Raw genomic sequence first — 12,810 nt, 5'->3', positions numbered from 1 at the left:
GACAATCTCCTTGCCCTTCCCCCCTCACCACAAACACCCTGTGAGGTAGGTTGGGCTGAGAGAGCTCTGAAAAGCTGTGACTAGCCCAAGGTCACCCAGCTGGCGTGTGTGGGAGTGCACAGGCTAACCTGAATTCCCCAGATAAGCCTCCACAGCTCAGGCGGCAGAGCTGGGAATCAAACCCGGTTCCTCCAGATTAGATACATCGCAGCTCTTTAGCCTCTGGGCGCTCACTGCTGCTCCAGCAGACTCAAAGTGCGGCTGACAATCTTGCTTGTCCTTCCCCTCACCACAAACACCCTGTGAGGTGGGTGGGGCTGAGAGAGCTCCGAGAAGCTGTGACTACCCCAAGGTCACCCAGCCTGCGTGTGTGGGAGTGCACAGGCTAATCTGAATCCCCCGGAGAAGCCTCCACAGCTCAGGCGGCAGAGCGGGGAATCAAACCCGGTTCCTCCAGATTAGAGACACGAGCTCTTAGCCTCCTGCGCCACTGCTGCTCCAAAATGTTTTATTTGTAGCCGCAAAATGTTTTAAATGAATCCCTTAGCCGGCTTCCGGTGCCTGCCCGGTTCCTATGTGCTAGCGGAGACAGCGTCGGAAATTCACCACATTGTTTGTGGCGTATCTCTGCTATTCCTTATGCCGAGGTGGGGTGTGATGTTTTGTTGGGCTTCCTGCATTAAGGGAAAACCCTTTGGAGAGGGCGGGTGGGGACGGAGGGTGGGCTGTATTCGTTGCAGTCTTCAAGTTCCTGTCACCTTTTCCCCAAGGAGTAAAATACTCCCATCAGCCATCACCCTCAGTAGATCTGCCTTTCAGAGCTCAGAAAATCCAAAAATATTTTCTTATCCATCTCTACCCACCGCGGGGTGCAGAACCACAAGGACACTTTCCCTTTGGAAAACTCAGCCGAGGACTTCCTCTTGTCCCTTTCCACAAAACTCTGTTACATAACACTCAAGTTCCAGTCAAAGAGCTTTTTCGCATTCTCTTTCTGCTCGTCTCAAAATTCCTGCTTCTTCAGTGTGCTTTTTAAAAGTTCCTCTCGTATTTTGCTCCCTCTAGTGGTCGATTCGATATTACACCAGTTTTCATGAAGAGTAAAAAGCTGCTGCAGAAATCAGTGGGGAAATAAAACTAGAGTTAATCTTCTGCTCTATCAAATTGTCCATTAGAAAGGACAAAATACGAGTGGAACTTAAAAAATCTCCTAAAGAAACGGAAACTTCAAGACGAGCAAAAGGAGAGTGCAGAAAAGCCCAAACTGCCTTATTGGGGATTAATAAAACAAAAACACAGCGGCAAATGCAAAAAAATTAAGATGGCTGCTGCCGAGAGAGATCTCTGCGAGTGACACAAGTTACTTCTGAAGCAAAGCAGACAGCATTGAAACATTTTGTTCCATTTCTCTTTATTGGATTTTTTTTCTTTTTTCAAGATGACACAGTAGGTTTAAATTCAGTACGATAGAACAGAACATGGAGTATTGGCTCACAGATCCCGTGAACTTCACAAACAGAAAGTAGGAAAACTGAAAGGACCTCGTCTCCCGCGACCTCCCACCCTCTCCAAAGAGAAGCTCCAGAGATTGTTTACTCCAATCTGGAACGGAAAGGAGGAAGGGTTCAGAGTCCGGTTGATAAGTCTCTTGAAGCCACAGACTATAATACTCAAAAGGTTTCGGTGGCGGAGTCTTCCACTGGTACGATCCGTTGAAGTCTTAGCACACAGAGAGACGCCACCCGTTTGTTCTGGTTTAAATTAAAAGAGAGGCTCACCTCACGGTTTTAAGTTATTGCACAATTTTACTACATCGATACATTAAAAACTTCTACCCATGGAATGTTACATCAGAGCAGGTGGGAGAGCCGTATTCTCGAGAGTCGTCAAATGGAGACTTTAGCAAGACTGTACAGCAAGAAGGTTTGAGTCAGGAATCCCAGCACTGAACGACAGACACTGGTTCTACGTTCTCACAAATGCCCAACTCCGCCAATGGCGCTTGAACGAGTGACCACCGGGTTTCTTTAGGCTTCTAGGTTTTCAGGGACCACAATACGACCCAAGTTTTTCACGGAGGAACATTGCTGCCCAGCACGCCGGGCTTCCTCCTTCCACGACAGGAAAGAAACAATGGCGGAGTCCACAAAACTACTTTTGCTGCTGGTGAATCGTACGGGAAAGTGTTTTATCTACGAGGGCGTAAAAATTCAGACGTACTTTGTAGAGCCTCTGCAACAAAGTCTGAAAGGAGCAGCTGCACGCTCACAGATGCTTCCTTCTAGCAGACGTGGTAATAACTGGCAAGTTCTCCAGATGTTATGCGTTCTATAGTTCTGACATCATCCCCGCCAGCATGATGCTGGCAGGGGATGAGATGGGAGCCGTAGTCCACACAACATCTGGAGTGGGTCACAGTTTGGATTAACCTATGTTTCAGGTGAGCCATATAGAATCTCCTTTGCGGTTCAGATGTTATGGACTGTATTCCGACAGCCCCTTCCAGCATGGCCATGCTGGAAGGGGCTGATGGGAATTGCAGTCCATAACATATGGAGTGCCAAAGGTTCGCCACCACTGCTCTAAGGCATACCTTTTCTTCCGAAGCTTAGCCACAGGGGGAAGAAAGGGACAACGGAACTGGGATCGCAATTGGAAAAGGCGGAGGCAGAAGGAAAGGTGGGGGACATGGCTATGAGGTCATGGTGTACCTGGTCTACTGGGAGGCAAGGTGCGACATTAATCAGCAGTCTTCACAATCTCACTGTTACTGTCATCCAACCCTGACTGCTGTTTAATTGACGCTGTACTATATAGGGTTTACCTCCTATGGTCATGTTCCCTACAAAATACGAAAAGCCGATGCTACCCCATTTATTTGGGCTCTCAATTCACAGAGGTCCCCTCAAATGTCCCTTCATCCACTGAAGTAGCACGAGATTATATGGGCTGACCTTCTTTGCTGCCCAAGTATTATACCAGCCAATTCCCAGGGACAGAGATGGCCCTTAAGAAACTGGTATCCCGAGGAATGCACGTTTTCGTTTGCAGGATGGGAAATTTAAATGGAAAGTTTCCCAGATACCTACTTTAGTACCTGCAAATCCAGCAAACGTAGCCATTAAAGAGTACTTGTTAAAATATAATTGTTTTTTTTAAAAAAGGAACACTTCTTTCTGCACATTGACCATAAAGAGATCCGCTGATCAAAAACTGCCCTCCCCCCCAAAAGGGGAAGAGAGATAACTGGGACTCATCTTTTACCTCACAACCTATTCCGTTTTAGAGAACTTCGCCATTATCGGGAATGTTCTCGGTTTCTAAGACAAGATCTGAAATTCAGAGTGATCCGCCTACTTTCTCATTCATACCTACCAGCAATTTACAACACGGAAGAAAACCAGCTACCTTGCAATTCGGAAAAAGCTCCCCTCCATAAAGGTGTTTCTTACCTGTCAAAGGTAACGCAGAAAATGGCTATGTCCGTCTTCTCTTAGTACTGTGCTGGAAGGAAACAGGGCAGCTCTCCTGATAAACAAGGATAACCCCAAATCAAGGAGATGGCCACCCCGACCCTAGCGAATAACTGAGATTAAGGACTAATCAAAAGCAGCCAATATCTCCCTTGCAAAAGAACTGTGTGGCATGTTGCACGCCGAGCTAACAGACCTGGTTACGACTGACAGATTGAGAGATCGAGCTAGGCGACAGCGTTCGTAACACCCTATCGTTTAACTTTTTCAGTGTTACCAAGATGATACCAGCACGTTCCATTTAAGAGCCTGAATGATGGAGGATGGGCGGGTTAGCGGGACAAGATATACCTTGAGACAAAAATTACAGGGCTAGGAAGCTTAGACACACAGTAAGAATAGGAGAGGGGAAGAAAGGGATTTTTTGTGCATACCAAGTTAGTATTCTCTTCCAGAGGCGTAGACCCAAGGGGGTGGGGTGGGGGGACGCACAGGGCGCGCATCCCTGTGGGTGTGTGTGTGGGGCGTTCTGGGGTGGGGCTGTTACAGGGCAGGGCGGCTGCGGAGGACGCTCCAGTGCACCGAGCGTTTCCCCCCTTGCTACGCCTCTGTTCTCTTCTGCCAGAGACTGCCCAGATGTTCTGAAGCAGTGTCATTCTGCCCCCTACTGGAAGGGTTGCTGAGTCACGCCTAAAATCCTTTGGACTTCTGGTCTGATCTGTCTCCCTTGGGCTGAAGCCTACGGCCAAAGAAGGGTTTCCTGCTGGACTGTTTATTCTGGTTCCAGGAGTGCTTTTTGTAATCGTTTCTGGAGTCTCTTGAACTGGTTGCTGTGGGTTCTCGGCCATGTGTACGGCCGCGGCTCTGGTAGATGTGGGCAAAATGTTAGGAACAAGATCTACCAGACCACAGCCAGATAGCCTGCAAAATCCACAACAACCAGTTGAATCTGACCGTGAAAGCCTTCGACAATACCTGGTAAGGAACACTGGGTATGAAAGGAAAAGTTAGAAGCAGGACATCAAGCAGGATATTTAAGGTTCCTGGACATGGGCCTTGGATTTGTCCCATGTCTCAACCAGGAATCTGTTTAAGGAGTCTCCAAATAGCTGATCTCCCTGGATGGGGAAGGCTTCCTGGACAAAGGAAGTTTGTTCAGACAACTAGAGAAACAACCCGAAAGGAAATGTAGAGAGCTTTATGTTCAGGGCAGAAAGACGACTGCAGAGCACATGGATTCGCAAAGATTCGCAAAGCAGGTGGATTGGTTTCAAGAACTGGGCAGTAAGCAAGAACTCGAGAGCATAAATAAAAGGAAGGTGGCGTATATAAGGTTAGTCCCTGCAAGTTCAATGCACACTCAACTTCCCCCTCACATCTTTAGAGCAGGAAGAGTGGAAAATATGCCAGGGGAAAGCATGGGGGCACAGACAGCCATAACCGGAGGAGTCGATGTTCTGCAAAAACAGCACCATTAACACTGAAAAGCAGGAAATCTTTCAGTAAGACTCAAGAAAACGGCACAAGGAAAGCCCCTTGAAAGGTTCTCAAAGGAAGGAGTGGACTGCCACATCGCTGCTGCTTTAGATGTACCCAAGGGGCACAAGAGGATAGACCCGCCCAGGATAATGGAGCAGAGGGAAAGGTTGGAGAGAAACTGAAGGGAAAATGTCAAAGTGGCAGTTGGAAAGACTACATTAAATACAAGTCTTGAATTAAAGAACCAGCTAGATCATATTGAGCCATGAGGTAAAGACATACTGAACTAACCCCCCCCCCCCCCCCCCAGCAACAATTTACATTATATGGGTAGCTCATAACATGGAGCGGGGGTGCTGCTGAAGTCGGCATTTACAGCAGCAATCTTAGCTGAATCCTGCTCGTTCAAGCCTGTGCAGCAACTCACCATATATACCACTACCAGCCAATAGTAATGTCTGTTGGGATGGAGACTCATCTGAAACCCAGGTTGCCAAGCAACATTTCTATGCGGGTGATGGGGGAAATTCTTTATCGACAGCCACGCTGGGCTCCTGTCTTGATTCACCGGCTTCCAGCAAGTTATCGTGACGTGAACAGTCACGCTGTAAACTCAAAGGGTTGTGGCACAGAAATAACAAAAAAATATGACCCAACAGTCATTGGGGCACTTTGTTACGCGAGACCCCTGTCAAAAGAAAATGCCGGAACCTGTCTAGAGCATCATGAGTTGCAGCCCAATATGATCCAGTTGCAACCTGATCACTTGGGTAACTTTAAAGAAAAAAGGCAGGGGAGGAGGGTAGAGTGGGCAGAGGGATCGGGAAAAGCATCTTGGAATGCATGCATTGGCGAAATCAGTTGACGAGCTCTGAAACAGAACAGAAAAACTGGAAACTCAGAAAGCTAAGTGCATTCACATATCTCGTCTCCACTGGTTAATCTTTCCGCGAGCATCATTGATTGAGATTTTAGACACCCCTGCTAAAATCCCCATCAGCAAAGGGATTGCAAGAAAATGGGGTGAAATACTTCTTTTTTTTTTTAACACAGGAGGGAATCTTTGGGGAAGACATCTCCTAAAAAAAATCGGCTCACGGTTGGAATCAAGGGGCTCTCAACCTCTCGGCCCTCCAAACGTTTCGAAGGGAAAATTCAACTTTCTTGTAAGAGAATGAGGTAAGGAATTTTTTTTCTCCCTAACTCTTTCAACCCATGATAAATTGAAGAACTGTTTTAAACAGTGTCTTAATTTCCATTTCAGCTTGATTCAAAGTAATCAGAGCAGCCCGGCCAATTCCATTCGCCAAGAACAAACTTATGGGTCCGCTGGAGGCAGAATAAATTAACACCGCCTCTCCAGCAGTTCTCCAGAAGTTCCTCTCCTGTAGGTTCCTCACGGAAGCCGGGCAATCTTGGAAAGACGACGCATGCGGGATTGTGCGATGAACGCATGCTCACGTGAAAACCTGCTTCCTTCAAAAATAAAATGCTTGCTTTGGGCAAGTTGGCATGTCCCGCACCCAACGGTAGCACGGTGGTCGCGTATCTAACGGCGGGAGGTGGTTTCCATGGGAGAGACGAATCTTTGCATGATAATTACAAGGATCGGCAGACAGTTCTCTTTTGTTGTGTTGTAAACAGGAGTGGAAAGAGAACGGAACAGTTGATGCATGAGGTTTGACAGGCCCAAAATGACTAGGATATCCATCCCGCTAGGTGGGGAACGTCTCCATTAGAGGTATGACTTCTTTCCAAAGCCACACTAGCCGGAGGCAAAGTCTCACCACTGCTGGTTATCCCAGCCTTCGTCAGCTGCCAAAGAAGATTCCTTCGCTGCCTTCTTCGGGGCCTTTTTGGCTTTGCCCTCCCCTCCTGCATTCTCCCAACTGGTTTCCCAGTTTTCCCAGCTGTCACTGTTACTGTTCTTGTTGTTGGAGACGGTCCCAGACCCCCAGACATCCCAGCTGTCGGAGCTCTTCTTCTCGGCAGAATTGTCCACGTACGTCCAGCTGTCGCTGCTCGGGGACTTGTGGGTCTTGGGTGGGTCCGAGTTCCCAAAGGTCTCCCAAAAGCTCTGGTCCACCGCGTTGTTCTGGTAGCCTTCGCCGCCGCTGTTCTGGTAGCTCCCTCCCTCGGGTGGCCTTTCGAGGCAAAAAAAAAGAAAAGAAAATGGTTACGAAAGCTTGGCTGGCCGCCCTTAAGTTCTGGGTTCGCCTGTGCTTTAATTCGGACACTGGTAGCCTTATCAATCATATCCTATTCGCCTGTGCTTTAATTCGGACACTGGTAGCCATATCAATCACATCCTCCATGGATCTAAGTGGTGGCGGGCAGTTGAAATTAAAATATCTCTCGGGATTCCCCCCCCTGGGATTCTCTGAAAATGCTACCTCCTTCCTCGAACTCTTTTTTCAACTAAAAAGGCGACTCCTTGACCAGGAGCTACAAGTTCGACAAGACCAAGCGCGAAGTAACTGTTACCCCCTTCTTTCTCAACATCAAATTCAAAACCAATCTGATGGCAGACTATCTGAGTATACTCCAAGAGCCCAAGCTTAGATGGATATACATAAGGGCTCGTCGTAATTCCTTCCCTTGTTCTGTACTCCAAGGGAGGTTTCTTAAAATTGACTCGCAAGAGAGGAAATGCCCCCACTGTACTATAGTGGGGCAATCCATGGAACATATAATGCTTAACTGCCCCAAATAATGGTGTAGCTTAGGACCAGGCTCTTTGATCTTCTCTTCCTGCTAAGTTTAAGGAATACTCTGTTGCTGGGAAGGCTGCATTCCTACTAAACAACTCTTCTCTTCTGTGATTTTAAATTCTGTAGCTAGGTTCCTTTTAGGAACTTTGGAATAATACCTGTGATGGTTTTATATATGGAACATTTGTATGGACAATGCTGGTTGTTAAATTCAGCAGAGGCCAATTTGCTGGTGGTTCCTGGCCCCTCAATGATGCGGCTGGCCTCCACTCGGGCCAGGGCCTTCTCAGCCTTGGCCCCTGCCTGGTGGAACACTCTTCCTCCAGCTGGTCCGTCCGGTCTCCATGTGGGATCTTGGGTGAATTCCTGCAGGGCCTGTAAGACTGAGTTGTTCCACCGGGCTTTCGGAGTGTCCAGCCGCTGATCAAGGTGCCCCTTCTATTCCTCTGGTTCAGAGTCCCCCTGTCATCTAGGGGAATTATTCTTGTCCTGTTCCCCCCCTTGGGAGTGGTTTAATTGGGGCTATTGCTGACGCCATTTCTTATTGAATCTACCGCCATTGTGTTTTAAAAATTTTAAATTTCAATCTAAATTCTTTAATTTTAATGGGGGTTTTTGTCTGATATATTTTGTATGTGGAATCTGTAGCTTGTGCAATCACTCTAGAGCCCTTCGGGGGGTTGGGCGGTATAAAAAATCCCATAAATAAATAAATAAATAAATGAATGAATGAATGAATGAATGAATGAATAGATTGCTATTATGCCTAATAAAGGTTTTATGTATATGTATAGAAAATGAACAAAAGAATAATGATGAGGTGCTAGCTTTCGGCTGTATGGCCGTGTTCTAGCAGCGTTCTCTCCTGACGTTTCGCCTGCCTCTGTGGCTGGCATCTTCAGAGGATCCTCCGGAGATGCCAGCCACAGATGCAGGCGGAACATCAGGAGGGAATGCTGCTAGATCATGGCCATACAGCCCGGGAACCACACAGCACCCCAGTGATTCCGGCTGTGAAAGTCTTCGACAATACAAAGAACAAATCACTCATTTGGTTCACTCGGTACGAAGGAACACAGCTCAGCTTGTTCTTAGAAGAAACGTTAGTTTTCATGCCCGTTTTTCTCTACGATAGGGAGTCTTGAAGGAGCTGACAACTGTTTTCCCTCTCCCACCCCGTCAGGCACCTTGTGAGGCCGGTGGGGCTGAGAGAATTCTATCGAGAACTGTGACTGGCCGAAGGTTACCCAGCAGGCTTCATGTGGAGGAGAGGGGAAACAAATCCAGTTCTCCAGATTAGAGTTTGCTGCTCTTAACTACGACACCACAGTAGCTCGCCTTCTGTCCTGACTTTTAGCTGTGCTGCTTAACCACTTTGGAAGAGGTCAGTCTGGGATGAGAGGGCTGGGCTGAGACAGAAGAAGAATTTGGATTTATATCTCACCTTTCTGTCCTGTAAGGAGACTCAAGGTGGCTTACAGGCTCCTTTAAGAACATAAGAACAAGCCTGCTGGATCAGACCAGAGTCCATCTAGTCCAGCTCTCTGCTACTCACAGTGGCCCACCAGGTGCCTTTGGGAGCTCACAGGCAGGATGTGAAAGCAACGGCCTTCATGGCTTTTTTTGCTCCCCGAAAGCACTCCGCTGGTCTGTTAAGGCATTTGCAATCTGAGATCAAGGAGGATCAAGATTGGTAGTTTTCATATGATCGACTTCTCCTCCATAAATCTGCTGCTGTCCAAGCCCTTTTAAAGCTATCCAGGTTAGTACATCACCACCTCCTGTGGCAGCATATTCCAAACACCAATCACACGTTGCGTGAAGAAGTGTTTCCTTTTATTAGTCCTAATTCTTCCCCAGCATTTTCAATGGATGCCCCCTGGTTCTAGTATTGTGAGAAAGAGAGAAAAAATTTCTCTCTGTCAACATTTTCTATCCCATGCATAATTTTATAGACTTCAATCATAATTTTATAGACTTCAATTTCCCTTCCTCTCCCCACAACAGACACCTTCTGAAGCAGGTGGGGCTGAGAGAGTTCAGAGAGAACTGGGACTGGCCCAAGGTCAGGAATGTAGGAGTGTGGAAACACATCTGGTTCACCGGATAAGCCTTTGCCACTCAGGTGGAGGAGTGAGGAATCAAACCCAGTTCTCCAAATCAGAATCCACCTGCTCTTAACCTCTACACCACGATGGCTCTCAGTTCAGTGGAATGGTTGATTGAAGTCACTGAGAGCATACCCTTTTTGGCAGAATATACCGCTCCCAACAAAGGTTTATATTCTGCGTGGTGTTGCGGTGGTGGAGAGAGGAAAGGAAAGGAGCTTGTAAGCCACCTTGAGTCTCCTTACAGGGGGGATATAAATCCAAACTCTTCTTCTGGTCACCACGTATATGTGTGTGCGTGTGTGTGTGTGTGTGTGTGTGTTTATTTATTTATTTAAATGATAGAAGATGGATGGATGGATGGATGGATGGATGGATGGATGGATGGATGGATGGATGGATGGATGGATGGATGGATGGATGGATGGATGGATGGATGGATGGATACATGGATGGATACATGGATGGATGGATGGATGGATGGATACATGGATGGATGGATGGACGGACGGACGGACGGACGGACAGATTTGTAGACCGCCCCATCCCCAACGGGCTCTGGGCGGTGAACAACAACATCAACATATATCCAGTTTATAACAAAATAAACAATTATTACATGTACTAAAATCCATTAAAACCATTAAAACAGTGGTCAATATAATAATAACCGGCGTCCCATAACCCAATTTATTAAAAAGCCTCCCCAAAAGGAGGGAACGGCCGGACTCCTCCTTAGGAGGGTAACATAGATGTAAACAAAAAGAATGGTAAAAGTAAGTGAGTAAATGTTTTTAAACAGCCGAACAAGAACGGTAAGCAAGGAACAACAGTTTAATTAGCACACAGATATCTCACACATGCAAGCCCACCCCCACCACCCCCACCCCCAACTGGGCAACAAGACACATTTCACTACCTTTCAGAAGGCTCGTCAGATTTTCCAGAGAAAAAAGTGGTGACGTCTCGCCAGCCCTTCGAGCTTGCTCCCTGGACCTGTGAAAGACGGGAGCAAAGAGGAAGGGGGAGCACAAGAAACAGTGTGACAAAAGGCCATCGTGGGGGAAGCAAAATCCAAACAGAACCCACCCACCCACCTGCCTGAGGGACCTGTCTGTTGTTGGACACCGCCCTGAGCCCTTCAGGGGAGGGCGGTATAGAAATGTGATGAAATAATAAAGCCAAAAGAAGAAATTGGGGATTCCAAAAGGACCATCAAGTCCAACCCCCTGCCATGCAGGAACACACAATCAAAGCACTCCTGTCAGAGGGCCACCCAGCCTGTGTTTAAAAACCTCCACAGAAGCAGACTCCACCACACTCGGAGGCAGTGAATTCCACTGTCTAACAGCCCTGACGGCCAGAAAGTTCTTCCTAATGTTTAGGTGGAATCTCTTTCCCTTCACCTTGAACCCATTACTCCGTGTCCTAGTCTCTGAGGCAGCAGAAAGCAAGCAGTGGCATAGGAGGTTAAGAGCTAGTGTATCTAATCTGGAGGGACCGGGTTTGATTCCCAGCTCTGCCGCCTGAGCTGTGGAGGCTGATCTGGGGAATTCAGATTAGCCTGTGCATTCCCACACATGCCAGCTGGGTGACCTTGGGCTAGACACAGCTTCTCGGAGCTCTCTGGGCCCCACCCACCTCACAGGGTGTTTGTTGTGAGGGGGGAAGAGCAAGGAGATTGTAAGCCCCTTTGAGTCTCCTGCAGGAGAGAAAGGGGGGATATAAATCCAAACTCTTCTTCTTCTTCTCCCTCTTTGACATGACATCCTTCAAATATTTCAACATGGCTATCATGTCCCCCCTTAACCTTCGCGTATCCAGACTAAACATCCCCAGCTCCCCAAGCCTCTGTGCAGTAACCATGGACATGGGGCTATCTGCATCCAGACCTGTGGCAGGGGGTTGACTTGACGGCCCTCGTGGTCTCTTCCAACTCTATGATTAGAGAAAGCCTGAAAAATGCTTTTTATGTCCGCATCAGTAAGCACAGGGCAAATCAAGCCGAGCTCTGCAAACCAGGAGAGCCGTGTGTGCCTGAAATGTGCCTGAAGCTGAGTGAAGCTCGCTTTAAAAGGTCTCCACAGAACAATTCGACCTTCGTGCTTTCCTGGAAGGGAGACTGAGAAGATGGCGGGTGCCGTAAGACATGCAGAGGCGGAGTTTAACAAGCGCTTGGGCAAGGAGGGCGACCTGGCTATGAGAAATTACTGAAATGCAGTGCCAAATTTCGCCACAAAACTTTTTAAAAAAACTTTATTCGCTCTTATTTAATCGTAGCGATTTAAAAAGGAAAGCCCCAGACGGGAAGAAGTATTTGAAATTCATGAGGCGGAGAAAGGCACTTACCGGCGTGACCGAGAAATGGCAGCGAGAACGGGGAAAGGAGAGCAGAAAGCACGTGTTAAAAAGGCGGAGAGGCGCCGACATCCCTTTTAAGCCGTTTCCATTTTCCTTTGCCAGCTTTTACGACTGATAATTGGGCTCGCCGATCGAGGCACCCTGTAATGCCTCGAGGAGTTTCTACCTTTCAGGAAGATGCGCGACAAAACAGCCTCTTCCTGGTTTCTTAGTTATGGTGGCGTAACTCCCATATTCCAGATGTTATGGATCATTAATTTATCATACTTTATTCCCCCGCCAGCAAGGCCAATTGGCCATGCTGGCAGGGGCTGATGGGAATTGTAGTCCATAACATCTGGAATGCCAAAGGTTCGCCACCACTGCTTTAGGTGTCAAACTTGTGGTCCTCCAGATGTTGTGGACTACAGTTCCCATCATGCCAGCAGGGGATGATGGGAGCTGTAGTCCACAACATCTGGAGGGCTGCCAGTTTTAGGCAGATGATTTGAGATGCTATGCAAGGCTATTTTACTGCAGCATCAGACCAAATTTTAGATGTCCCTTTATCACACAGACACACTAATACGTTTAATGAAGTTTTCTTAGATTAAAAAAGCCCAATTCCCACATTACCCTGATCCACAACAGCTTACTCAAGACAAGACCACAGGAAGGAACTGGGTCAAACGTATTGGC

At 47.5% G+C, this 12,810-nt stretch overlaps 1 protein-coding gene across 3 annotated transcripts in view; it reads right to left on the bottom strand.

The window, feature by feature from the left end:
* Window positions 1–2,508: 2,508 nt before the first annotated feature.
* Window positions 2,509–12,810, bottom strand: part of ARFGAP1 (ADP ribosylation factor GTPase activating protein 1) — a 55,565-nt gene continuing 45,263 nt past the window's right edge. For 2 of the 3 annotated variants that reach the window (XM_048496734.1, XM_048496732.1), the window contains 2 exons: window positions 10,691–10,767; window positions 2,509–7,096 (listed from right to left, as the gene is read on the bottom strand). In XM_048496734.1, coding sequence (XP_048352691.1) covers window positions 6,736–7,096; window positions 10,691–10,767 — 438 coding nt within the window. In that variant the 3' untranslated portion in view covers window positions 2,509–6,735. The remainder of the gene's footprint in view (window positions 7,097–10,690; window positions 10,768–12,810) is intronic. The other variant, XM_048496733.1, reaches the window with a different exon arrangement.

Source organism: Sphaerodactylus townsendi, linkage group LG05 (genome assembly GCF_021028975.2).
Source record: "Sphaerodactylus townsendi isolate TG3544 linkage group LG05, MPM_Stown_v2.3, whole genome shotgun sequence".
Classification (NCBI taxonomy): Eukaryota; Metazoa; Chordata; class Lepidosauria; order Squamata; family Sphaerodactylidae; genus Sphaerodactylus; species Sphaerodactylus townsendi.
This window is presented reverse-complemented; position numbering and strand designations above follow the sequence as displayed.